This window comes from Crotalus tigris, unplaced genomic scaffold (genome assembly GCF_016545835.1).
Source record: "Crotalus tigris isolate CLP2741 ecotype Arizona unplaced genomic scaffold, ASM1654583v1 scf7180000024471.848039, whole genome shotgun sequence".
Taxonomy (NCBI): Eukaryota; Metazoa; Chordata; class Lepidosauria; order Squamata; family Viperidae; genus Crotalus; species Crotalus tigris.
In genome coordinates, this window is record NW_024100642.1 from 694,997 (window position 1) to 722,210 (window position 27,214).

A 27,214-nucleotide genomic window follows, 5' to 3' on the forward strand; every position below is an offset into this window, starting at 1 on the left:
TCCAATGTGGAAAATGAAGAGGAAAAGATTTGCTGCTAATGTTTTCCTGCTGCTAAGGAAGTTGGAAATAGAGTACAGGCAGAGAGGTAGGTGGGTATGTATTAAATTTCTACACTGCCCATCTCACCCGAGTGACGCTGGGCCATTACAAATCTGTGATGGCACTGAATGAGGGGGATTTACAACTGGTCCTCTAAGTTCCAGCTGTTGCAGCATCCCTGCAGTCACATGATTGTGATTTCCAGTGTTCCCTGTTGATTTCCTACCAGCAAAGTCAATGGGAAAGCCAGCCGGAAATCAGAAATTTTGGTCACGTGACATCCTTGCTTAAAGACCCACGCTGGCCTTGCACAACAGCACCCGGGATTGTAGGAACTGCGGTTGCTAAGCCATGTGGTCACGTGGCACTGCACTTTACCAACCCATCACTTAATGACAGCAATTCCAGTCCTAATCGTCACTATACAGTGTTGTTTTATGACATCTTGTATTTCTTCAGAGCCCTGTGTTGTTTCTTTCAAGCAAAAAAAACCCGCATTGATACGGCCCTGTCAGAGGTGATGATAACCCCCAATCCATTTAGTTTTAAAAGTGGATTGGACAAAGTAACAGAGAAAGAGGATGAATTGCCCTGTCGTCCACATTGATAAATTTGAGGAATACCTTTCATTGAGCACTACTACATGACTCCAGATTTTGAGGGGGTTTTTGGGGGGGAGGGGGGCTGATCCAGCAAGGTCCTCTTGTTCTCTAAGGAAGGCCCCAATCTTTCCATGTTGTAAATGCGTGGGAAGGAAGGTGACTAAAATTACTTGGCTAAGGCATCCTTGAGAGATCTGAGCAGGGATCTGAAGTAGCCTTATTCTCCTAATGCTGTATCACATCAGTCTTTCCATCTCCCCACCCCTTTCAATTGTATAGGTGCTTCTTCCAGTTCCACAGAAACATCCCATCCTCCCCCTGCAAGTACAGTGAAGAAACCCACCTTGACTGGCAAGCGTCCCAATCTCAGCGTGAGCAGCATGTTGAATCAAGTCAAAAACTACACGCATTCCAAGCAGACCCCGGTAACGAATCGCCTGAGTGTTTTCCAGTCGCCAGACGACGAAGAAGAAGAGGATTATGAGCAATGGCTGGAAATCAAAAGTAAGTTTCTTGGTGGGATGTCATCCATTTCTCTGCAATGCCATCTGTAATCACGGAACCCCTAAACAGGCGAGGCTTCTGCCCTGAATTAATTCAGTACTTTGTTTTTTTAAAAAATGGATCGAACAGAAGATGCTAAAAGTGCTTAGGTGTTTTTTTTTTTTTTTTTTTTTAAAAAGACCTGTGTTTTGTTTACGAGCTAAAAACATTTGCTCAAATGCTGAGCAAGATGTATGCATTAGCATCCTGCTAGGGTAGTTTTGTGGAAAAGATAGCAGAGAGAAAAGGGGGGGGGGGAATTTAAAAAGTGGAATGATTTCACTGTGATTCAGTAACTAAGTCAAAAGACAGCTGTAGGCTAAAAGGTCCTATAATCAATCACTGAATATATTTGCACAACATATTAAGCCACAGAATTGGTGCAGGGCAAAATGACAAATCAGGGCCAGATCTTGTTTAGATTTCAGTAACACTCTGGAATCTGGATCCATCTTTCTTAGCCTTGGGCATTCAACTCCCAGAATTCCCCAGCCAGTATGCATTTTGGGAATTGAAATCCACCCATTTTAAAGTTTGGCCAGGTTTGAGAAACACTGGTCTAAATTATATGTTCGGTGGATAAATTTATCTCAGACTATATTTTCAAATCATGGTGAGGGTGCTCCTCCTTAAGTACAATTTAATTCATATCCCTGGTTCAGATATCACACTAGGCTCAACCTCCTCATGGTTAACCTGGCACATAAATCAGGCCATTGGCAGACATTATGGTAACCTATAAGTTGTGTTTGCCAGCATAGTTAAGATGAATTCATCCATGGTTTACACTAAGCTAAACCGTCTAAGTATGCTTGGCCTGTGCCACATGCTAAACTAACTAGCTTGTGGCTATTGTGTTTTTTTTTTTAAAAAAAATAGGTTAAAATGTTATGACAGCAGTAACCAACCACTTCCATATCCTTGCTAAGAAAGGATGATTTCTACCTGGTCACTGAGTATCTAGCCATAGCAATAAAACTTTACAGCCCTCTCTAAGCAGTTTACAGAGTCAGCCTTTTGCCCCCAACAATCTGGCTCCTCATTTTACCGACCTTGGAAGGATGGAAGGCTGAGTCAACTGTGAGCCAGTGAGGATCAAACTCCTGGCTGTGGGCAGAGTTAGCCTGCAATACTGCATTCTAACCACTGCACCATCACAGCTCCTAGGTCTAAGACAGGGATAGGCAACCTGGGTTCTTTTATGACTCGTGGACTTCAACTCCCAGAATTGGCTGGCTCAGGAATTCTGGGAGTTGAAGTCCACGAGTCATAAAAGAGCCCAGGTTGCCTACCCCTGGTCTAGGACAACTAAAGAGTTATTGTTATTTTTATGATGTACAAATCCAACCCTTTTTTGATTATTCAGCAGATCATACCGAAAAATTGGTTCTTTCAGTTTTTCCCTCTGTAATGCTTAACAGAACAGTCTGACATCATGGTGCAAGGGAATAGTGTATCTTGTGGCAGACGAGGTTACTTTCACAGCTAGGACTGTGTAGCTTTCATGAAACTTGCCCCTGACCACTAATCTGCTTTGAAAACATATTACAATTTGGATATCTAGCAGCCTTCTCCCCAGCCCAAGACAATTGCAACAACTCAAGAAGATGAGTTCATTTGAACAGACAACTATGAGAGATATTCAGAATAGGAGTCTAGCAGACAGCATTCAGATGTTACATTAATGTTACATTAAGATGTTACATTCCTTCAAATCAGACATCTCATCTCCCTTGCATCTAACCAGGAGATTTTAACTGACCCCTATTTATCAGGTCAGTTAAAATTAATCAGCATTACATTTAAACAAGTTTTATCTAATTGTGAAGCTGATATATTTAAACTAACCTTAGTTTCCATCAACCCTAATTCCTGATTCAGATGACACAGGAAGCTTCAGTACTTAAAAGCAGAAGCTAAATTTCTTTTAATTCCATTCTTCCACAACCAGGCAGACACGGAGGGTTGAAGGCCGGCTCTAGCTGGACTTCTGCCAGGAAAAATGGGCCAGTTTAGGCACTATCAAGGGGAGAAGCAAGACTCCCCTGAGCCGAGGTGGCGCAGCAGTTAGAGTACAGTACTGCAGGCCACTTTAGCTGACTGTGTTCAGCAGGTCAGCGGTTCAAATCTCACCGGCTCAAGGTTGACTCAGCCTTCCATCCTTCCGGGGTAAGTAAAATGAGGACCCAGATTGTTGGGGGCAATGTAAATATATATATATATACATTGCTTACTGGTGTACACCGCTTAGAGAGTGCTTGCACTTAAAGTGGTATATAAGTCTCATAAATAAATAAATAAATAAAATAAATAAAATAAACTTCCCCATTTGACTTTGGTTCACTTCACTAGAATCAAGGAAAGATTGCATTCCTCATTTAATCTGGGCGGCCATTCCTGGATTTCAGAACAGGACTGTATAATCCGGTGCCATTACCTGAAATCGGAAGGTATATGGGAACCTGTGGCTGAATTCCAGTAGCCTCAGCCAGCACATTCTGTTGTTGGGATGCTATGAGTTAATTATTTAGCAATAACCGGGGTTGCAGTTTTCTTCAACCTTGCCTTAATGCAGATAGCAAAGCTTCTATTTCATTGGTAGCCTTCTCTTTGGGACACCTGAGAAATTAAACTCCTTGTATAATTCTCACAGGTGTTCAAGGGCGATGATACCAATAAAGGAGAATATTTGTAGCTCAGGGTTGAAGCGAGGGGGGGGTCCTTGGTGCTCTCTGAATTTGGGTGTTTTCTAGCACCGATAACGATCACTAGCCCTGATGATGTTACTTAGTTTGGGTAATAAAATGTCTTCCAAGAAAACAACCGAGCTCAGAGAGCCCCGAGGACTCCTCAATGAAGGATCTCAATGATGAATCTCAGCCTTTCTCCCTGCAGGTTTTGGGGCCCTGGGTTCTGAGGCCCTGTCCTTTCACAAGCTCAGATCAAAGATCTGATTTGGCATTGGGTTCTGTTGTTGCAGAAGCTGCCTCGGGCCCTGGGTGAATCTAGTAGCTATTGCGCCAAACCTGAAGATGTATGAACCTCAGCCCTACCATGTTTCTTTCCCACGTACCTTCCTTTCTCCCTGCCCGGATTAAAAGCGTCAGGCTTACGTTGCTGTCCACCATGTCTCCATTTCCTCCTCTTCTCATTCCCCATCCTGCCTTCTCCCTGCCGACTCATGGCTCTTAGAGGTAATGTGCCTGTTGGGTGTGTGAGTAGAGAGCCCCCTGTACTGACAGCCTGCTTAAAGTTTGCCCCCCAGAGGACATCCGGACCCGCCGAATCGTTGAGAAGCTGGCCAAGGTGGTGGCCGAAGGGGGCCCAGAAATGGAGAAGGTCGCCCTGGAAGACTGCAAGGATAACCCAGTATTTGCGTAGGTTGCTTCCTGTTTCTCCCTGGGCGGGGTTCCCCTGATAGGGATTGGGTCCATACTCTTCACCAAAAGCCCTAGGCTTCTGGTGTTCCATCAATGGGACTTCCCTTCTCCTCCCAGGGCATATCCAGGACCATCAGCCTTTCCTACTTTGGGGACCTGGAGATATCTTGGTCTGCAGCCGCCTGTCCCCATCCCCAAAGCAGCCTTAAATACATCGTTCGCCCTTTTTTCCTGCTTTCAGGTTCCTACACGATAAGAACAGCCCAGAATTTCTCTACTACAGAAAGAAACTGGCTGAGATGTGGAAGAAAGGCCAAGCTCACGTAGAGGAGACCTCCCCTTCTCAGAAAGGTGAGACGATGTTTCACAGCTTCATAAGTCGTTCACTTCACTTACAGCAGGGTTCCCCCCATCTCGGCAAGTTTAAGACGTGTGGACTTCAACTCCCAGAATTCCCCAGCCGGCATGGCTAGTTGAGGAATTCTGGCAGTTGAAGTCCATGCGTCTTAAAGTTGCCAAAGTTGAGAGACCTCGGCTTACAGTGTTGTGATCAGGCAGTCCACTTATATTGGGTAGTTAAAATGAATGTGATAAAGCAGGGGTCTTTAAATTTGGCCCTTTTATGACTTGTGGACTTCAATTCCCAGAATTCCTCAGCCAGGGTGCCTGGCTGAGGAATTCTGGGAGTTAAAGTCCACAAGTCATAAAAGGGCCAAGTTTGAAGACCCCTGTGATAGAGCTAAGGAGATGGGATGCATTTCAATTTGTCCCCCAATTAATTAATAGGTACATGCAGCCTCATTCTCCTTACCCTGCATTTCTTTTACACAAAGAACGTGCCCACGCTGCATTATATCCATCATCTCTGAAGTAAACTATGTTTCAAAATTATTGGTTTTTGTCTAATGGATTGATATAAATTGGTATGCCAATGCGTAAAATCAAGCACTGATAACACACATTTCAGGATGCAGATAACATTCTCTCCTATGACATTAAGCTAGGAATAATAAGAAACCTGCTAATGATGTGATAGCAAATAAGACCAGAATTCCTGCTCTATATTGCAGGACAAAAATTTGCCTGCTGGGTTGACTGACATAGTCTGTAGTGCCCTTTGGCTCTGCCAGTGTTTCCTTCCCCAAGAAGTCTGGGGTGGCTACACACTCAGTCATAATTCCCACAAGACCCTGACATGGCAAAATAGTGGAGGTAGCAAATGGAACTTAAATGCTGGTTACCTAACAATTAGTAGCAAAACCATAGTAGTTACAGACTGGGTGTTCAAGCTGCTGGACTCAGTTGTTGCCTAGATTTAAATTACAACATTTATGAGTTTTTAGAACTTCAATGCAGCCTGGACTTTGCTACTGTTAGCCATTTTAAGTTCCCCATGTTTGAGCTTGTGTTTCGTTCTGATACATTTTGGGAGAAGAGGATTATTTTAGTTATTTTTTTTAACAATTTCCTGTCTGAATTCGGATTTTTTTTTTTAAAAAAAATGATTCTTAAAATTCTGATTTTTGAAAAAAAAATTCTAGATTCTGAGGATTTCTTTTTAGAAAAAAAAATAGCTCACAACTTAATTGAAAGAATACATGTGGAAAAGTAATTTGAAAAGTTAAAATGATAAAAGTAGTCCTCAACTTATGACGGATCCCGAAAATACTTACAGCCTGGATTCAAAGTTCTGAGGGCTGCCCCTCCTCCCTCTCAGTGTCACATGATCACATTTTGAATGCTTGGTAACTGGCCCACATTTATGGCGTTTGCAGTGACCTATGGTCACATGACCACAATTGACAACTTTTTTTGCCCCAAACCAGCATTTATTTCTGGTTTCCGGCAAAAAATCCCACCCAGTACCAATCGTCTTCACTTAATGACTGCAGCATTAACTTAATTAACAACCACTGCAAAAAAAAAAAAAGCTTGTCTCATGATAACCCACTTAATGACCAGCAAAACTTTCAACTATAAAACCGGGCTCAATTACAGTCGTAAATCGAGGACTACCTTTACTTAAATTATACCGGTTGTATTTGAAAATTCAGAAGAATGGAGTTTTTTTCTGATTGTTAGCTAAAGAAGAATTCTGTTATGTTCAACGTGTGTATCTTGCTTTGCCTGGTAGATTTACAGTCAGAAAAATGGAAAATGGAAAGTGAGGAGTCAGATCACACTTCAGATACCTCAGACATAGCTGCCTGAATTATAGCTTTTTTTTTAAAAAAAACAACTTTTCTAGGCTGGTTTCTAGGCAAAACAGAACCTGGCATATTAGCAATGTGGTTTGGATATCAAAAGGGGAATATTGGTGCTTAAAATACACAGACTTTTAACTTATTACATTACCACCCTGCATCCCTCAATATGCCCTATGCAAAATTCAGATCATTAAAGTAGTAGTCATTGGAAGGGAAAGCGGGGGTCTAGATTGAATGAAATTAAAATGTTTCCCAGCATTGCACCTTCAAAATATTGAAAGCTTTTGTCTTACCAAATTAATTCAGGGGCTGGGGTATTGGTAATTTTTGAATGTCCATTAAATTGGAAAGTATGTTGCCATAATGATTTGTGCTCTTTCTGTAATCCAGATGGCATTAATCAGGATAGATTAATCCGTTGCACTGAGGTTTCATTAGAGCAGCCTTCTCAATGTTGACACCTTTAAGATGTGTGGACTTCAACTCCCAGAATTCCCCAGCCAGCCGTGCTGGCTAGGGAATTGTGGAAGTTGAAGCCCATATATCTTAAAAATGCCAAGCTTGAGAAACAATGCACTAGACAGGGGTAGGCAACCTTGGCTCTTTTATGACTCGTGGGCTTCAACTCCCAGAATTTCTGAGCCAGCATGGCTCAGCTTGGAAAACTCTTCCTGTCCCCTCAGCATGGCCGGCTCAGAAATTCTGGGAGTTGAAGTCCACGAGTCATAAAAGAGCCTCGGTTGCCTACCCCTGTACTAGAGTATCATTCTTAGCCTTTGCAGCTATTTAAGGGCCTGCTTGAGAAAACCTCCATATCACTTCCACATTCCAGGCTAGCCTCCCAGTCTTTTTTCCAGCAGTGTCACAGGCTAGTTCCATTTTTTTTTCCTAACTTGCATTTATAAAGAAAAAGGGGAAACAAAGCAATCATTTCAACCATCCTCTTCCCACTTATTCCCACCCTCTGGGATCCTTAAAGCCAGATTAATCTTGTGACTGTTGGGTGTGTGAGTTGGGGACACCGTACTGACAGCCTGCTTAAAGTTTCACCCCCAGAGGATGAAGAGACCAAGGACTGTGCGGAGAAGCTGGCTCGGTTTGTGGCCGACGGCGGCCCTGTGGTGGAAATGGTTGCCCTGAAAAACCACCGAGACAATCAGTCATTCAGGTAAAGCAGGCCGGTGAGAAGGGAGACCCTGGCAGAGATGCCAGCTTTTCCCCAAATGGTTTTAAAATGCTGAAAACCTACAAACGTGTTTGATGAGCTTCCTTAGCACTTGAGCTTTTTTCCTTCACTGATTTCAGGGCATTGGGGGGGCCATGAAAAGGACCAGTTCCTCCCCCCCCGCGCCAAAAAAAACCCTGGACATTTGACGAATCAGATCTTGGTTTCATTCTGTGTTAAGATAAAAAGCACAAAGTTGCAATGATGCCAGTAACAGTTTTCTCCAAAACCATAGCAATGCTAGAATCAAGAATCAATTTATTATTACAGCCGAAGGCCAACGCGTAAATTCAACATTCAAATAAAATAAAACGGAACGGAACCAACACAAAAAGACAGAGCAATATATTACCATGAATGATGTAATCAGTGGGTGACCAAGATCTGCCTAGTTTTACAGACAGCATAAAAAAAAACTAGCTAGCTTCAGAAAAACTGAATCATATTGACCTGACAATAAAAATACATTGACTATAGTGGTGGCGAACCTATGGCACGAGTGCCAGAGGCGGCACTTAGAGCCCTCTCTGTGGGCACGTGCGCCGTTGTCCCAGTCCTAGGCCTTCAGCTGGGCTTTATAAAACCTTTTCGCTTTAGGCCTCTGCTGCCATGTGCAAAAAAAAAAAAAAAAGGTTCAATCAGTCAATTTCAACTTCTCGCGGGAAGAAAAAGATCTTGCAAAGTTGGAATTGATTGATTGAACTTTTTAGTCCCACCCGGTCTGCCGTTACCACCGCAGCCACGCCCACCCAATTGGCCACACCCACCCAGCACTCGATGATGCATAAGTGGGTTTTGGGTTGCAGTTTGGGCACTTGGTCTCTAAAAGGTTCTCCATCACTGGACTATAGTCTAATGCTGGATAAAAATATGCAATGTAATTGATTATAAAAGATTATTAAAAAAGATCTAAAATGTTTGTTTATGTTTCTGGCGAATCCCCAGTGCTGCTGCGCAGAATCTAGCCACCTGTGCCATGATCACTGCCTGTTCAGACTGAACATCCAAATGCATCCTTCTCTGCTTTTATGTGTACTTAGATGGATAAATGGTTTAAATTTGCATTCAGGCCTGAGCCTGATTTTGTATCCAAGTGTGTCATCTTGGTTTAAATCAAATTATGGTTTGATCAACGCTCTATAGAGAATACAGGTAGTCCTCGACTTGAAACCACAACTGAGCCCAAAATTTGGGTTGCTAAGATGTTAAGTGAGTTTTGCCCCATTTTATGATCTATCTTGTCACGGTTGTTAAGTGAATTGCTTCAATTGGTACCCGGTCGTTAAGTGAATCTGGCTTCCCCACTGACTTTGCTTGTCAGAAGATCTGCAAGAAGTGATCCCGTGACCTTGGGACACAGCAACAGTCATAAATAGGAGCGAGCTGCCAAGCATCTGAATTTTGATCCCATGATCCTGGGGATGCTGCAAAGGTGGTAACTGTGAAAAACGGTCGTAAGTCCCTTTTTCCCAGTGCCGTTGTAACTTTTGAGGGGTCGCTAAAGAAATTGTGAGTCGAGGACTACCTGTATGTGATCAGTTACTGAATAAAAAGTCAAGCCATAAACCTGTTTTCTGTAGGAAACGCATGCTTCTATTGCAGTTGCTTTTAACTTTTAAGATGCTTCAGATTTGAATTCGGAAAGGGGGGGGTGTCTGTATGTGTGTATTGCAGAATTGGCGATTCCTGTTATGGAAATAGAAATACACTTACAGGTTCACTAGCAGCCTTTTTTCAGCAAGGAAGGAAAATAGCCGTGCCCTGCTGAAAATCCTGATAAGCTATTGGATGTATTGTCTCTGTAAATGACAACTTGCTGGATTTATTGCCTCTTTGTCAGACCTGTCTCAGCTTGATCCTCTAAAACTGGGGTCCTCAACCTTGGCAACTTTAAGACTTGTGGACTTCAACTCCCAGAATCCCTCAGCCAGCTGAGGGATTCTGGGAGTTGAAGTCCACAAGTCTTAAAGTTGCCAAGGTTGAGGGCCAAGGTTGAGGACCCCTACTCTAAAACATCCTAAATTCCATTTTTTAAGAAAGGTACAGTTTACTAGGGGTCAAGTGACTTATAGTAGCTCATAGCCAGAATTGAAAATCGCATCCCCAAATCCCCAAGTCTTAAGTTTCCCCTGCCTTAGTTGCCTCCCATTACTGGCCCACCACGTCCAGTCAACTTCAAACAAGATGTTTTTAGAACGGTCACTTCAGGCATCTGGTCTGCAGCTTGACCCTCTACTTAAGAACGATGCTTAACTCCCATTTGCTGAGAAAGGTATAGTTTACTAGAAGTCAAGCGAATTAACGGTTAGTGCATAGCCAGAGCTGAACGATGTCTCCCATTACTGCCCCCCCATGTCCAATCAAATTCGGACAAAATGTTTTTTTTTAATAAAGTTTTATTGAGTTTTATAAGGTTGAGGAAGGGATGGGATCAGTATAGACAAGATGTTTTGAGGGGTTGCCACAAAAAAGAGGGGGCCAATCTATTTCCCAAAGCACCAGAAGTGGACAAGACAAGAAACAATGGATGGAAACTAAGTAGAGAAGTAACCTAGAACTAAGGAGAAAATTCCTAATGGTGGGAACAATTAATAAGTGGGACAGCTTGCTGTCAGAAGTTATGGGTGCTTCATCAGTGAAGGTTTTTAAGGAGAGACTGGACAGTTACTTGTCTGAAATTGTATAGGGTCTCCTGCTTGAGCAGGGGGTTGGACTAGAAGACCTTGAAGGTCCCTTCCAGCTCTATTCTGATTGATTGAACTGATTAAAGGTGGTCACTTCAGACGTAGGTTCGGTATGCAGCTGTGTCCCGTTCCCAACCGGGTTAATTTCGAAGCCCACCTCGGAGAGATAACTAATAGTGAACGTTTCTCTTGAAGCATCCCCCCCTCCCATCCAGCCCCCTCCCCCCACTAGGGTTCACAGCAACTGATACTGAATAGTAGTGAAGTGCAGGTATGAGGTGGCAGCTGACACCCTTTTTTTGTTTTGTGTATGCTTGCAGATTTTTGTACGAGCCCAATAGTTCTGGATACAAGTATTACCGACAGAAGCTGGAGGAATTCCGGAAAGCAAACAGTAACATGGAGGGCATGCCACCAGGATCGGAAGCCAACCTGAAGCGCAAGGCCTCTTCTGAGGGAGGGGCTTCCTCTTCCATTTCTTCTTCCTCTTCCTCCTCCTCCTCCTCCTTCTCCTGCTCTTCCTCCTCCTCCTCCTCCTCCTCTTCAACACCTGTACCCACGGTTTCTCTGCCGAAGCAGGTAGCCACATCCAGTGTGAAGAAAAAACGGAAAAGCCGGTGGGGCCCAGAGGAGGAGAAGGTGGACTTACCTCCTCCAGAGCTTGCTCAGCAGACACAGGAGCTGTCGCCAACCCCCTTGTCTGGTTAGCTCTTGTTGTGTTTTAAAACCAGGGCAGAGCTGGGACTTCTGAGGGAGCTCTTGCGGGGGTGGGGGTGAGTTATCTCCTCCAGTTTTACTGGAAGCAGAGGGTGGCGCTAGAGAAGCAGCTTCATTTTGTTGACACCTGGGCAGGTAGTCCTTGACTTACGACCGGTCGCTTACAACCATTCAAACTCAGAACAGCTCTACCTTGGGGCTACTTACAACCCCCATTTGAAGTTGCGACGGTCGGGGAGCCCTCCACCCACAGGATCATGTGACCGAACTTTGAGTACTGGGCAGGGTGGATACATTTAGAGCCATTTGCAGAATCCTGTGGGCCCATGACTACACTTTACGGCATTTTAAGGCACTTCCACTTTTCAGTGAAATCATCCCCATAGCAAATCATAGCATCCGTCCACTTGAAAAAAATAATAATTACATAACCAACCTGTTTTTACAACATCATGACTTCTGGCCCTAATGGGCAGCCTCTATTATGGTCATAAGTTGAGGACTGCCTGTAATGGGATCTTCGCATCTGCTCCACTGATGTTTTTTTAAGCCCCAACATGGCCTTGCCTCTGGCTGTTAAGAGCCTTAGCCTCAGAGCTATTAAGATTAATTCTCTTTATGGAGAGGGTTAACCCTTATAAGGCAGTCAGAGATGAACTATGCTATAGGGCTGGGAAAAATACCGGAGAATTTACTTGATTCTCATGAACACGCCTTGTCATGGTAGCTATGCACCACATTCAAGAACAACCAAAGAAGGAGCATCTTCTAGAATGGGTGTCAAACTGCTGTCCCGCGGGCCGGATGCATCATCCGGAAGCCGCACCCACCCCATTGCTGGCAATGGCAAAACCGTCCCGATACGTTGCACAACGTCATGTAACGCCGCGAGTTTGACATATTCTAGAATGTTAAGACTAAAATGCTGCTTGATGCACCTGGATCAGAGATACTGGCCTACCATAGAGAATAGTAGGGTGCTTTTAAGCAACAATAGTTGGGAAGAGGGTTGCAGTGGAGGAGCAAGTTAACTCTTCTAATCTCTCTGTCTTCTCCAGTCCAGGACCTCAAGGGACTTGGCTACGAGAAGGGGAAGCCAGTTGGATTGGTGGGTGTGACAGAGCTGTCAGATGCGCAGAAGAAGCAGCTGAAGGAGCAGCAAGAGGTATATAAAGGTCACATTGTTCTGGTGGGAGCTTGTTGGGGCTACTGCGTTTTTTAGTTTTTGTGTCTCTGCTGCTGCCATCCAGTTTTCTCTGTGTTGATCTAGGGCAGGGGTCTTCAAACTTGGCCCTTTTATGACTTGTGGACTTCAACTCCCAGAATTCCTCAGCCAAGTGTGCCTGGCTGAGGAATTCTGGGAGTTGAAGCCCACAAGTCATAAAAGGGCCAAGTTTGAAAACCCCTGATATAGGGGTTAAGGCCAGGATTAGAAGCCAGGAGACTAAGTTCTAGTCCCACTTTAGGCATGAAAGCTGGCTGGGTGACTTTGGGTCAGTCACCAGGAGACTGTGAATTCTAGTCCTGCCTTAGCCATGAAAGTCAGCAGGGTGACCTTGGGCCAGTCACTCTCTTTCAGCCCAACTCACCTCCTAAGATGGCTGTTGTGGGGAAAATAAGAGGAGGAAGGTGTGTTGGATATGTTCACTGCCTTGAGTTATTGTAAAAATAAAGTGGGATTAAGATAGGTAGGTAGGTAGGTAGGTAGGTAGGTAGGTAGGTAGTATAGAAGATGACCTTGAAGGACAGAAAGAGAATCCATTATCAATACATCAATCAGATAAACCAGCCTTAAGCCCAGACCAAGGAAGTGGTGTATGGAAATGCCTCAGAGAGCCTCTCCCCATTAATATGAAGCTAAAAAAGGGAGGAAGGAAACACATTCAGACTTACAAGATCGATGTCAGCCTTCTAAGGTAGAAAAGACTAAGTAATAGAAACAGACACTGTGTAGACTTAAAGCTACTTTTATTAGACTAGCTATATTAACAGTATTCTCCAAGCCAAAAAGACACAGAAGTTTTCTGTTATGGCCATGTTAGCCAAATATGCCCCATTGTTTCCTAGAGTCTTATAGAGTAGGTTTACACATGTTTTGCCTTAGCATATTATGCAAACCTAATGTTTTTGATGTGTAATACCATGTTTGTGGCTTACTGTATTGTACAAATGCAAATAACTAATTTATTCAGCAAACGCTGTATTATATGAATGAGACTATGGCCTGAGGTTTGAAAGATTTAAGCAGCTGCTATCTGGCTTCTTCCTGGCTCTGCAAAGCAAGAATTGTGAAATAGGGGCTAATTGGGACGTCTTCCTTCTAGTTGGGAAGGGTTTGAATGATGTGGAAGGAATCTATTGTATTTCTGTTCTATTTTTATTCTGTTCTGTTCTATTCTATTCTATTCTATTCCGTTCTTTCATTATTCTGTTCTATTCTATTTCTATTCTGTTCTATTCTAAATTTCTACTCTATTCTGTTCTATTCTAAATTTCTATTCTATTTTGTTCTAATTATGTTATGTTATATTCCGTTCTTTCATTATTCTGTTCTGTTCTATTTCTATTCTACTCTACTCTACTCTACTCTACTCTACTCTACTCTACTCTACTCTACTCTATTCTATTCTATTCCATTCTTTCATTATTCTGTTCTGTTCTGTTCTCTTCTATTTCTATTCTGTTCTGTTCTATTCTAAATTTCTATTCTATTCTGTTCTAATTCTATTATGTTATATTCCATTCTTTCATTATTCTGTTCTGTTCTATTTCTACTCTACTCTACTCTACAGATGCAGCAAATGTATGACATGATCATGAAGCACAAACAGGCCATGCAGGAGATGCAGATCATGTGGGAGAGGACAATCAAAGAGCACCAGTCCGGCTACGACAGCGATGAGGAAATTGACAATGAGCTGGGCACGTGGGAGCACCAGCTGAGGCGCATGGAGATGGACAAGACGCGTGGTTAGTGCTTGGAGGGGAGATGGTGAAGACTTCGTTTCAACCTTGATCTACATAACGCAGATGGCCTTGATTTTCAACCAGAATTGAGCCTGGAATTATGGTCATACGTTGTGCTAGCAGTTAGCTGTGACCATGCCCTACATTATGAATGTTTTTGTGGCCGTTGTTAAGCAAATCCATTGTTTTCAATGGATGATATATACTTTTTTTGCTAGAAACCAAAAATACACTAGCCAAGGGTGTCAAAGTGCCGGCCCATAGGCCGGATGCGTCACACAGAAGCCGCGCCCACCCCGTTACCGGCAATGGCAAAACAGTCTCGATACGTTGTGTGACATCACGTGACATCGTGAGTTTTACATGTCTGGACTAGACAATTCTCATAGTTTTTTCCAACCTTTATATTCAATGAATTTTCCCAACGCTTAACTCTATTACTCTTAACGCAGTTCCCTATAAAGCTTCTGTCTCTACAGCAGAGGTCCCTAAGCCCTGGGCCTGGCCTTTTAGGAACTGGGTTGCACAGCTGGAGGTGAGCAGCAGGCAAGAGAAACTGCCCGAGCGCAGGATCTAGATTGCACACTCCTCCTCCATGGCCCGTGGAAAAATTGTGTTCCACAAAACCGGTCCCTGGGCCCAAAAGGTTGGGAACCGGTGCTCTGCAGAATCTGGTGCAAGAGGACTAAAATCTTTTAACTCACCAGTTGTGACTTTCCCCTCCCCCATGTCGGCTGGGGAATTCTGGGAGTTGGAGTCCGCCCATTTTCAAGTTGCCATGCTTTAGAACAGGGGTCTTCAAACTTGGCCCTTGTATGACTCGTGGACTTCAACTCCCAGAATTCCTCAGCTAGGCATGCTGGCTATGAATTCTGGGAGTTGAAGTCCACGAGTCATAAAAGGGCCAAGTTTGAAGCTTTAGAACAGTGGTTCTCAACCTGTGGGTCGGGACCCCATTTGGGGTCGAACGACCATTTCACGGGGGTCGCCAAACAACGCAGTCCGCCATTTTTTCCTCCTTTTCCTTAGCTGTGCTACTCCCTTTTATTCTATTGGCTTTTGAAAGCCAATAGAATAGACTCTCTTGAATAGAGTCTAATTCTATTGGCTTTCAAAAACCAATAGGAATTGTCCAGGCTGTCTCTGCCCTGTTGAGCCTGCCAAAAATCCCATTCTGCAAATGGTGCTGCACCAGTTGAGTAGTCCTCGACTTACGACCAGTTGAGTAGTGCTCGACTTATGACCGGTTGGGGGGGTCGTGGCATTAAAAAGGTTGAGAACCACTGCTTTAGAATATACTTCCTACCCATCCTTAATTATAAGCCAGGTGCCTGGAGTTATGGATGTTATAAAGAAATTCTCTAGGGTCCAACATAAAGTTGCCGATCCCAGAAAATACACAGACTTAGTGTGTATTGACTCTGTACAGGTAGCCCCCGGCTTAACAAACACAGTCGAGCCCAATATTTCTGTTGCTAAGTGAGACAGTTGCCCCATTTTACGACCTTTCTTGCCACAGTTGTTCGGTGAATCACTGCAATTGTTAAGTTAGTAACACCGTCGTTAAACGAATCTGGCTTCCCCATTGACTTTGCTTTTTGGAAGATGACAAAAGGTGATCACAACCCCAGGACATTGCAGCCGTCATAAATATGAGCCCGTTGCCAAGCGTCAGAATTTTGATTCACGTAACCACGGGGATGCTACAACGGTTGGTCAGCGTGAAGCCCGGTCGTAACTCCCTTTTTCCGGTGCCGTTGTAACTTTGAGCGTTCACCGAACAAATGGTTGTAAGTCAAGGACTATTTTGTATGTTCTTCAGACAATATCTTGCTGAGAAGTAATTCTCTTTCTGCCTGGTCTTTTTCAGAATGGGCGGAGCAGCTGACTCAAATGGGCCGAGGAAAACATTTCATTGGCGACTTTCTGCCACCGGATGAGCTTGAGAAGTTTATGGAAACCTTCAAAGCTCTGAAGGTAAAATGTTTAGCATCCTTCTCTTTAGGACATCTTATACATACGCAGAGTGATTGGATGTTTTTGGAGGAGGTTTGGGAAGGGGGAGGAAGAGGATCTGTCTTCCTGATTGAAACAAAATTGGGCAATACATTAGGTGAGGGGTCTTCAAACTTGGCCCCTTGATGACTTGTGGACTTCAACTCCCAGAATTCCTCAGCCAGGCACGCGTGCCTGGCTGAGGAATTCTGGGAGTTGAAGTCCACAAGTCATCAAGGGGCCAAGTTTGAAGACCCCTACATTAGATACATGCAATAGGCCAGTGGTGGCAAACCTATGGCATGGGTGCCAGAGGCGGCACTCAGAGCCCTCTCTGTGGGCACGCGTGCCATCGCCCCAGTCCTAGGCCTTCAGCTGGGTTTTATAAAATTTTTTCGCTTTAGGCCTCCACTGCCATGTGCAAAAAAAAATGGGGGGATTCAATCAGTCAATTTCAACTTCTTGCGGGAAGAAAAAGATCTTGCAAAGTTGGAATTGATTGGTTGAACTTTTTAGTCCCACCCAGTCTGCTGTTACCACCGCAGCCACGCCCACCCAATGGGCCACACCCACCCAATGGGCCACACCCAGCCGGCACTCGACGATGCATAAGTGGGTTTTGGGTTGCAGTTTGGGCACTCAGTCTCTAAAAGGTTCGCCATCACTGCAATAGGCAAAACATTTCAAACTGAAAAAAGGTGGTTTGCTCCAAAAGGGTTGACATTCGACTCAAAAGAATACCAGTTGAAATGGAAAATATTGGCAGTGTAGTTGGATCAGCATTTAAACCTCAAAGGCGCCCCTTAAAACTTAGAAATGTTTCAGATTCAGAATGCTTTCTACCTCGTGGTTGTGTGTGTTCACACCAGAAAGCACTGCTGCAAAACTGGAAAAAGAGCAAAGAAAGCTAACCAAAAGTAATCAGGCACCACCTCTCTAGAGAAATCCTAAACTGTTCAGAACTTTGCAGTCTGGAAATAGCTATATAAAATTATTCTCTCGAGAATACTCTTTTATACTCCTGCCTTAATAGTACTTCAACTGAAGGATTGTGCAAAAAACCCCAATATCTGGAAGACCCACTCAAGGAAGCATTACTCACACTGTTGTGAGGCTCACTGCCTTCAGACAGATGGCATGGACCCTTGAAAGGGAACTGAAAAAGGTTGTGGAGGATACATCACTTGTCAGCCACAGTGACAGCTCAGAACTGTGTTTCTCAACCTTGACAACTAGAAGAGGTGCGGACTTCAACTCCCAGAATTCTTTGCTGGCTGGAGAATTCTGGGAATTGAAGTCCACCTCTTTTTAAATTGTCACAGTTGAGAAACAATGGCTTTGAAGCAGATTCTCCTGCATGATTTCTTTTTAAACTATTCTTTTCTTCCTCCACAGGAAGGCCGTGAGCCTGATTACTCTGAATATAAAGAATTTAAACTGACTGTGGAAAACATAGGTTACCAGATGCTGATGAAAATGGGCTGGAAGGAAGGTGATGGTCTGGGATCTGATGGTCAGGGTATCAAAGCTCCTGTTAACAAGTAGGTGTCTGATCCCTCTTTTGTTATTTCTTGATTTGGAAAAAAAAAAGTCCCTTTTCCTCTGCTCAGACACACACAGAGCAGCGAACAAGCTAGAAAACTTAAGATTAAAAAAAAAAGTATTTAGAACATCAGTGTAGGAAGAAAACAGTTACAAAACTGATAGAATAAAGTCTACTTTTTATGTAACGTCACCAGCATGTGCTTTCTAATATGGCATATTGGCTTAGCAGTTCAAGGCCCAGGTTTGGCAATTTTAGACTAGTTTGCTTTTCAGATGTTTGATTGTCGACAGCTGAGAATCAGGGACATTTCAGCACATGGTAAGGAGAGGAGAAGCTGCAGAGGGGAGACAAAAACAAGCATCTTTTTTTTTTTTCTTCTTCCCCTGTATTCATGTGGGTGCCATTGTCTCAGGGAGGAATGTTTGCTTCCTTCTGTGAACAGACAGGAAGGAGTCAGGGGTGGCGTCACATGGGCCAGGTCCACGGTCATGAGTTGGCCTATCTCAGTGGTCATTCAGATGACCTGCTTGGAAGGGGTAACCTGCTAACCCACTTCTCACACCAGAGTCACTATAAATGTTCTTTTTTTTTTAAGGGAGGAGGGGAGACTGGATCACGATTGGGATGGCAGTCATACGTTTTGGCTTGGTAGCAAGGTGTCCCAGTGTAGGAAAAAAAAATTAAGTGTATTTGCAGCTAGTCCTTGACTTACAGCCATAATCGAGCCCAGAACAATGGTCGTAAGTCATGCCTGTCATTAAGTGGGTCACCACAGGTTCACATAGAATTTTAGAAGGTTTTTTTTTGCAGTAGTTGTTAGATGAATCACCATGGTTATTAATTAAGCACTGTAGTCATTAAGTAAATCTGTTTTTTTTTTTTTTTTTGCCAGAAACAGAAGTTTTTCCTGGCCAAAAAATTATCATAGATTGTAGTCACACGACATGGTGATACTGCAAAGGACCATAACTGTGGTCTGTTTGCCAAGCACCCAAAATACAACAGGGTCCAGCCATCAAAGCATCAAGTGTAGGTTGTAAGTAACCCTGCACAGTCTGTCACAACTTCAAATGATTGCTAAGAGACCTGTTGTAAGTCGAGGACTACCCATATTTTGTTGGATTTTTACCTCACATTTCATAAAATTGCTTAGGGTGGTATGTACATAGTTCCACCTTCTATTTTTCCTCACAATAATCCTGTGAGGTACTTGGGTGGTGAAACAAAGAAAGGCCCAAAGTCATCCAGTGAGCTTCCATGGCTGAGGAACCCTGCCCTGGTGCCAGTCCAGCACCTTCACCACTCCAGTATAGCCCCTCCGGCTCTCATCCTTCATTTTGAAGGTTATGGGGCTCCTACTTCAGCTCCAAGGGCAAGTCCCCGAATCCTCAACTTACAATGGTTCATTTAGTGACCATTCAAAGTTACAACAGCATTGAAGAAACTGACTTATGACCATTCTTCACACTTAATGACCAAAGCAACATCGCCAGGGTCACGCGATCAAAATTCAGGCGCTTAGCAACCGACTCATATTTATGACGGTTGCAGCATCCCGGGGTCACACGATCACCCTTTTGTCATTTACTGACAAGCAAAGTTAGCGGGGAAGCCAGATTCACTTAACAGCTGTGTTACTAACTGAACAGCTGCAGTGATTCACTTAACAACTGTAGCAAGGAAGGTCATAAACTGGGGGGAAACTTACTAAACAACAGTCTTGCTATTAGCAAAGGAAATTTGGGGCTCAGTTGTCGTAAGTCAAGGACTGTCTGTAATAAGGTACAAGGACCCCTAGCTTGGACTAGAACAGGGGTAGGCAACCTTGCCTCTTTTATGACTCATGGACTTCAGCTCCCAGAATTCCTGAGCCAGCCTTGCTGAGGGGAAAGGAAAAGATTTCCAAGCTGAGTCATGCTAGGTCAGGAATTCTGGGAGTTGAAGTCCACGAGTCATAAAAGAGCCAAGGTTGCCTACCCCTGGACTAGAGGATCTGCAAATTTCCTTCCAGTCCTGTGAATCTATGATTTTAATCCACCCTGTCTTAAAAGGTCTGGTCTAAGGCAGCTTCCTCATATCCGTGCCCCAGAAATAAACACAGCTTTTTCCCAACCAGGGGGGTGACAGCTGTGGATGGAGCCGGGTTTGGAATCGACCGTCCTGCTGATTTGAGCAAGAATGATGATGAGTACGAGGCCTTTCGGAAGAGGATGATGTTGGCCTACAGATTCCGGCCCAACCCACTGGTGAGAAGCCCCACCCCTTGGGGCCCTTTTCCCTATGTCAGAAATGCAATTGATGCAATTGATTTATATATGAAGTAGGATAAATTTGAGCATTAATAATAGTGTTTAGCATTAATAATAGCGTTTATACTTACATGGTGCACGATCATGCTTTACAGCCCTCTCTGGGTAGTTTTATAATGTCAACCTATTGCCCCCCCCCCCAACAATCTGGGTTCTCATTTTACCGACTTCTGATGGATGGAAGGCTGAGTCAACTTCGAGCCAGTCAGAATCGAACTCCAGACTGCGGGCAGAGTTTGCCTGCAATGCTGCATTCTAACCACTGCCCCACCAGAGCAGGCAAAGGGACAAGGATGTACTTTTAATTTCTTGACGCACTCTGAAAATGCCAGGACTGTCTTATTTTCATTGGAATTTCCTGGTCTGAGTTGCCTTGACTACAAAAAAAAAAAAAAATTATTGAAGGGACTATTTAAACAGGCTGCTTGTTTCACTGTAACTGATTGACTATATTCTGTTTTTGCTTCAAAACACTTTGCAGCACTTTATCCTAAGGAATATTTTACAATACACAAAGGCAAGGTGAATCACTTAAAATGCTGTATCCATTTACTCTGCACAAGGAATTCATGTAAGAATGTTTAGGAAGGGGATCCAACTAGTGCAGGGGTAGGCAACCTTGGCTCTTTTTTGACTCGTGGACTTCAACTCCCAGAATTCCTGAGCCAGCATGGCTCACCTTGGAAACCTCTCCCTTTTCCCTCAGCATGGCTGACTCAGGAATTCTGGGAGTTGAAGTCCACGAGTCAGAAAAGAGCCAAGGTTGCCTACTCCTGAGCTAGTGGATGTGTACTGATCTGTTGCAGAGAAGAGGGCTTCCCCTTATGGTGCCAGCCAGCTGGCACAAGTTTTTTTTTTCCCCCAGAGACTCCATTCTGTTCTCACACAATGCGTTGCTAGCCTATTTAAATCTCATTCGAGAAATCCTTCAGACCCAAACCTTCAAAACTACATGCAGCCATTTTCTCTCTTTATAGCTCAGCCTCTATTTAATCTTGCATACATAACGCAACGTTAAGTCCCTGTTAACGATGCGGACGGTAAAAATAGCAGTTGAGAACAGTGTTACAGAACATGCAAACCACAGTTATAAATGTAACACCGAAAAGTAGCAGGTTTGTGCACCGGCTGCTGCTGCTGCTCTTCGTTCTTGAGGTGAACCTTGACTCCAGGTACTCCCCGACCTACAACCATTCGTTTAACGACCGAAGTTGCAACGACACTGAAAAAAGAGTGGCCGCTTTTCACATGACTATTGTAGCATCGTCACGGTCCTAGGCTCAAAATTCAGACGCTTGGCAACTGGCATGTACTTAGGACGGTTGCAGCATCTCAGGGGTCGGGTGTGATCACATTTGTGATCTTCTGGCAAACAAAGTCAACGGGGAAGCCAGATTCACTTAAGAACCACATTACTGACTTAACGAAGTGATTCACTCGACAGTTCTGGCAAGACAGGTTGTAAAACGGGGAAGAACTCACTTAACAACTGTCTTGCTCAGCAACACAAGTGTTGGGGCTCAGTTGTAGTTGTAAGTCGAGACTACTTGTGCAGGTAGCCCTCGGCATATTGACAACTGGACCAGAATTTCTGTTACTAAGCAAGATGGGTGTTAATTGAGTTGTGCAACAATGTTAACTATCTTTTTTGCTGTGATTGCTAAGAGAATGACTGCAGTTATTAAGCAAATCACACGGTCATTAAGCAAGCCCACGTTTCCCCATTGATTGCTGGTCAGAAGCCCGCTGGGGAGGTCGCAGAAGGTGATCCCATAACCCTGGGACGCTGCAGCCCACATAAATACATGCTGGTTGCCGAGGGCCTGAATGTTGATCATGTGACTCTGGGGAATGCTGCGATGGTCGTAAGTGGAACGACTCGTCATAAGTCACTTTTTCCAGCTCTGTTGTAACTTTAAACGAATGGTTGTAAGTCAAGGACTTGCAAGCATGTTGCTTGTTCTATTACCTCTTCTTCCCAGTGGAAATTCAAGTAGATGAGATACAGTGCCCTATCCCGCATCAAGGAGGTGGCCCTTCTTTCTCAGATGTCTGCCTTTGAGATGAAATTCCACACCTTGTGTGCTCAGTCTAGCCTAGAGGAATAGGATAGATAGGTTGGGATACTCCTTGGACTTTGGGGCACCTTTTCAGGGACAGGGCGATGAGAGGAATGCCTCCAGAATTTAAGATAAGAGTCCGGATTCCCTCCTGGATTAAGTTAGTTTGGCCACCAAGTGGGTGATTTGCAGCATCGCTGATTTCGCAAGCAACTGCACTTGTGGAAGGTACCATGCAGTTTTGCAATTGAGAAGGCCTGTTTACTCGGGGGAAGTGGGTGGACCAGGTCCCCTTGGAGGTAGAACGTCGGCCTACTCTGGTTTTGCTTCTCACTTGAGTTCAAACTTAGGATGGCCGTATCCACACATGGCACTAGGACAGGGGTAGGCAACCTGGGCTCTTTTATGACTCGTGGACATCAACTCCCAGAATTCCTGAGCCAGCATGGCTCAGCTTGGAAACTCTCCCTTTCCCCCCAGCATGGCTGGCTCAGGAATTCTAGGAGTTGAAGTTCATGAGTCATAAAAGAGCCAAGTTTGCCTACCCCTGCACTAGGATGTAGGTTGTTTCATCAGTGATGTCAAACAATGTGATGATCACTTCAAGGTAAGGCATTTGGGTTTGAGCCTCAGACTCTGCTGACCTTCTGTTACCAGGATGACTTGTTTTTCTCCTTTTCTCTTCCAGAACAACCCTCGGCGTCCTTATTATTGATGCAGCCGTGTGTTTTCGTCTCACCTCCCACCCACTCCCTGTTCCTCCAGTGACGGATTGTTTACTGTGATAATTTTATTTAAAAAACAAAGCCCCTTTCTTTCATTTAGAAGGACTGTTTCAGCTTTAGCCTCCCATCTGTTTACCCACCCACAGATGTTTTTCTTTTTATGTGATCCCATTAAAGAAAATGAAGGAGCAGGTCAGAACTGAGATGGTCAGCAAATGCTCCCAAGTCATACATAACCCAACCATTTGTGAGAAGGGGAAAATTGGCGTAAATATGTTTGTTAAATGGTGCGTAATCTTCATTTTACTCAGTTTTGTGGGTTTTTTTTTTTTAAGCCCTCTCTCCGTGAACATAGAAAGTCTGGATTGCTGTTCCCTGTTGATGGTGGGGCCTGCAGGGGAGGATAACAGGATGGGATATAGCAGGTGAGCAGAAGCACAGGCAGAAATAAGGAAGGTAGAGCTCCCCAAACATAGTGGGGGGGATCCCAGCTGCAGTTCAAAAGAGCAAGATTTGAATTGCAGCAACGTAGAAAAGGGGGGACAAATGGGGGGAACAAACCACCACAGAGTATTGGGTCTCCTTGAGGGCGTCACTTTTATCCCAGTTCTGAGGGAATCTTGTGAAAACGTGCATAGCCAGCGTGTATCGGCCAGCCTTCGGTTTTAAAGGACAATCAGCTCTCCTTTTTTCTCACTCTTTAGTTACTTCAAAGAGCGAGGAAGTTTGAGTTGCTTCTTTGACCAGATCAGAGGCCAAAACCAAACATATCTTTAGCAGGGTTTTCCTTAGTAGAGTCTAATAAATCTGTCCCAAAGGAGAAAGGTTAAGAGAAGGGGAAAACCCAAAATCTTTTTTTCTTGACACAAATACATGCCCTGTCCATCAAGGCAACCCTCCCTCTCTCTTCCACGACCTTCCAACATCAGAACGACGGTGGTTCCTTCAGATAGGCTCTGAAACCATGCTTATTTTCATTTTCGTTCAATCTTAATGACGTAGAGTTGATAAGTTGGGCTTTTGCCAAACATGTTAATAAAGCTAGAGAAATGTGAAGAAGGTCGGGTTTTTTTTTTCTTTTGAATGTCCTGACAGTGAGCTGAGTTTTTCAAAACTCCAAGCATGATTGATGGGTGTGTACATGACTCTCGATACTGCGTGTTTGGAAAATATTGACTTTCTTATCTGCCGAGGTTGGGAGGGGATGCACACAAGAAAACCTTGGTGCCAGATCCTAGACATACTTCCAAGTATGCCACAGTGCAAGTACAGATAGACTTACGACCAAAATTTCCATTGCTAGGCAAGGCAGCCGTTAAGTGAGTTGTGCCCAATTTCACGACTTTTTTTGTCACGGTTGCTAAGTGTAGAACTGTAGTTGTTAAGGGAATCTCATGGTTGTTAAATGAATCTGGCTTCCCCTATTGACTTGGCTTGTCAAAAGCTGGCTGGGAAAGTCACAAATGGTGATCACATGATCCCGGGATGCTGCACCCGTCATAAATGCCTGTTGGTTGCCAAGCATCCAGATTTTAATCACATCACTGATGGTCATACATGTGAGGCATAGTCATAAGACACTCTTTTTTTTTCAGAGGCGTTTGTAAAGTTTAACAGTCATTAAATGAATGGTTGTAAGTCGAGGACGACCTGTACAATCTCGTAGCTTTTGTCACTTGGAAAAACAGATGGATGGGACAATAATTTCTTCTTGGTTGCTGGGAGGATCCAGCGTGAAAACGAGCCAACGGTGCACCTCATGGCGCAAAAATGGGATGCTGCTGCGTTTTGGTGCGCGAAGAGTCTGACGCCATGCCTCGGCACAGAAAGAGGGCGCTGTGTACAAGAACGGGGCAGGACTAGCGAGTATCACGCAAGCGCTAGCCCTGCCCCATTTGAGTCACACACATACTTGCGGCCCTGGTAGAGGTGGTACATGACCACTAAGAAAGATCATAAGGACATCAGCATTATCCTGCTGGTGTCATCCGTCTCCCTATCCGTTACTTGTTCATCTTTCAATGGTGCATATTCAGCTGTTTGTGCATTTATTAAACAAATTTATATGGCTGCCTAAATCAGAATGACTTCAGGCCACCTACAACTTTTAAATTTCAAGATGTAAAAACCCATAAGCCCCTCCCCCTTGTTACCCTTACTCCCTCCTCAAGAAAATAATTAACCTCTCTCTCAAAAAATCCATTGTTTTGTCTTTGATTACTTGATGTTCCACAATCCCGTTATCAAAATGTGACTATACAAATACAAGCATCCCTCAGGATTCAAATTATATTTTTCTTCTCTCCTTGAGACTGCTGTTCTTTATAGAAATTATCTAAAATCCTCGAGGGGAATTTAAGCTATTCTGCTCTTGACAAACGTCCCAATTGCTAACCAGAACAAAATTCTCTGTACCCTTGCAAGATGAAGAATTTTTTTAAAAAAAATAACGATTACATTCATAATATTTTTTTAGATGTGGGAAAACCAGCTTCTTATAAGCACATGAGCATCCCACTGGATTTAATTTTCATCTCTTCTTATTTTTTGATAGCAGTTTTCACGTTTTCTGGGGCAGGAAAAGGCAAGACCATTGTATTTATGCTTTATATTTATTGGTGTAGAAAATACTAAGCAGAACCAATGGTTGGTCTGAAAGCAGCTTTCTATACAGGCAGTTCTTGACTTAACAACATTTACTTAGCGACCATTTGAAATTACAACGGCACTGAAAAAAGTGACTTATGACAGTTTTTCACACGATCATTGCAGCATCCCCAATGGTCACATGATAAAAATCCAAGCACTTAGCAACCAGCATGTATTTATATGATTCCAGAGTCCCGGGGTCATGTGATCACCATTTGTGACCTTCCCAGCTGACTTCTGACAAGCAAAGTCAATGCGGGCGGTCACTTAACGGAATTACGCTTAAACACTGGCAAAAAAAGGTCGTAAAATCAGGCGCACTTTACTTAGCAATGAAAATTGTCCCAATTGTGATCGTAAGTCGAGGACTATTTGGAAACATAAGTCAAAAAGAGTTTATTTTATTTTAATTCCATGCACTGGATTTGTAAGTCTGTCCAATTCAAAATGACTCTGCTCATCATCATACAACATAAAAACAATTAACAAAACAGTTGATGAGGAAAATCAGCATTACTGATTTGGGATGAGATAACAGATGCAAGGCCTTAAAATGTATTCTGTAAAACACTGGCTCTTAAATTGTGGGAGCCAATTATGTCTTTTCCTCAAATAATAATATGCCCATTTAAAAAAAAAAGACTAGTTTTACGCAAGAGTCTCAGCCACAGCAATCCCAAAATGGATCCTCACCTCGCAAATAAGCAATTACAAATTGCTCCATTATCCCCAGGATGTGCCCAGATTTCTCCCTTGGAGAAATTTAGAATCGCTGTTCTAAATTCAGAGTCAGAAAAGCATTATAGGATAATCTAAAGCTAACCAGCTTATAACCATGCAGGTTTTCCTTTTTTAAAAATTGATTTGCAACCCATCCTGTCTTCTGGCTTTTTTTTTTTTTGCAATACCTTTAAAACAGTGGTTCTCAACCTTTCTAATGCCGTGACCCCATAATACAGTTCTCCATGTTGTGGTGACCCCCAACCACTTATACATCACCGGGTGGCAGGGGCATGGCCAAAGAAAAGGGAAAAAAATGGCGGACAGCCTTGTTTGGCAACCCCCGTGAAACGGTCGTTCGACCCCAAATGGGGTCCCGACCCACAGGTTGAGAACCACTGCTTTAAAAGCAATCTGCCAACACAACAAAGCTGAAACGGGAAGTTTGTACTGGAAATGATGGATTAATAGGCAAAGCTCTGCCAGCTCCCCTTTTTCAGTTAAGTATTTTTAACACAGGCCTGATTTACAGCTGCAACCCTATCAACAATCCCTGCCAGTAAGCACAGCAGCAGAGCAAATATACACCTGGTGATGACCCTGAAAAAGAAGACAGGTTGTTCCTAAATGTGGGTCTTCTACCAGAGATGCTGTAGCAAATCCAGCAGTGACTAGGGCAGGGGTAGGCAACCTTGGCTCTTTTATGACTCGTGGACTTCAACTCCCAGAATTCCTGTGTCAGCATGGCTCAGCTTGGAAACCTCTCCCTTTCCGCTCAGCATGGCTGGCTCAGGAATTCTGGGAGTTGAAGTCCACGAGTCATAAAAGAGCCAAGGTTGCCTACC

The 27,214-nt window shown here is 43.8% G+C and overlaps 1 protein-coding gene across 1 annotated transcript in view; it reads left to right on the forward strand.

Annotated features, from left to right (window-relative positions):
- SUGP1 (SURP and G-patch domain containing 1) overlaps positions 1-24,056 on the forward strand; it is a 30,417-nt gene extending 6,361 nt beyond the window's left edge. The window contains exons 4-14 of the mRNA XM_039332998.1: positions 922-1,146; positions 4,439-4,562; positions 4,807-4,916; positions 7,817-7,940; positions 11,002-11,384; positions 12,457-12,563; positions 14,191-14,368; positions 16,236-16,342; positions 17,756-17,901; positions 20,023-20,152; positions 22,964-24,056. Of these exons, the coding sequence (XP_039188932.1) occupies positions 922-1,146; positions 4,439-4,562; positions 4,807-4,916; positions 7,817-7,940; positions 11,002-11,384; positions 12,457-12,563; positions 14,191-14,368; positions 16,236-16,342; positions 17,756-17,901; positions 20,023-20,152; positions 22,964-22,990 (1,661 nt within the window). The 3' untranslated portion in view covers positions 22,991-24,056. The remainder of the gene's footprint in view (positions 1-921; positions 1,147-4,438; positions 4,563-4,806; positions 4,917-7,816; positions 7,941-11,001; positions 11,385-12,456; positions 12,564-14,190; positions 14,369-16,235; positions 16,343-17,755; positions 17,902-20,022; positions 20,153-22,963) is intronic.
- Positions 24,057-27,214: the final 3,158 nt, after the last annotated feature.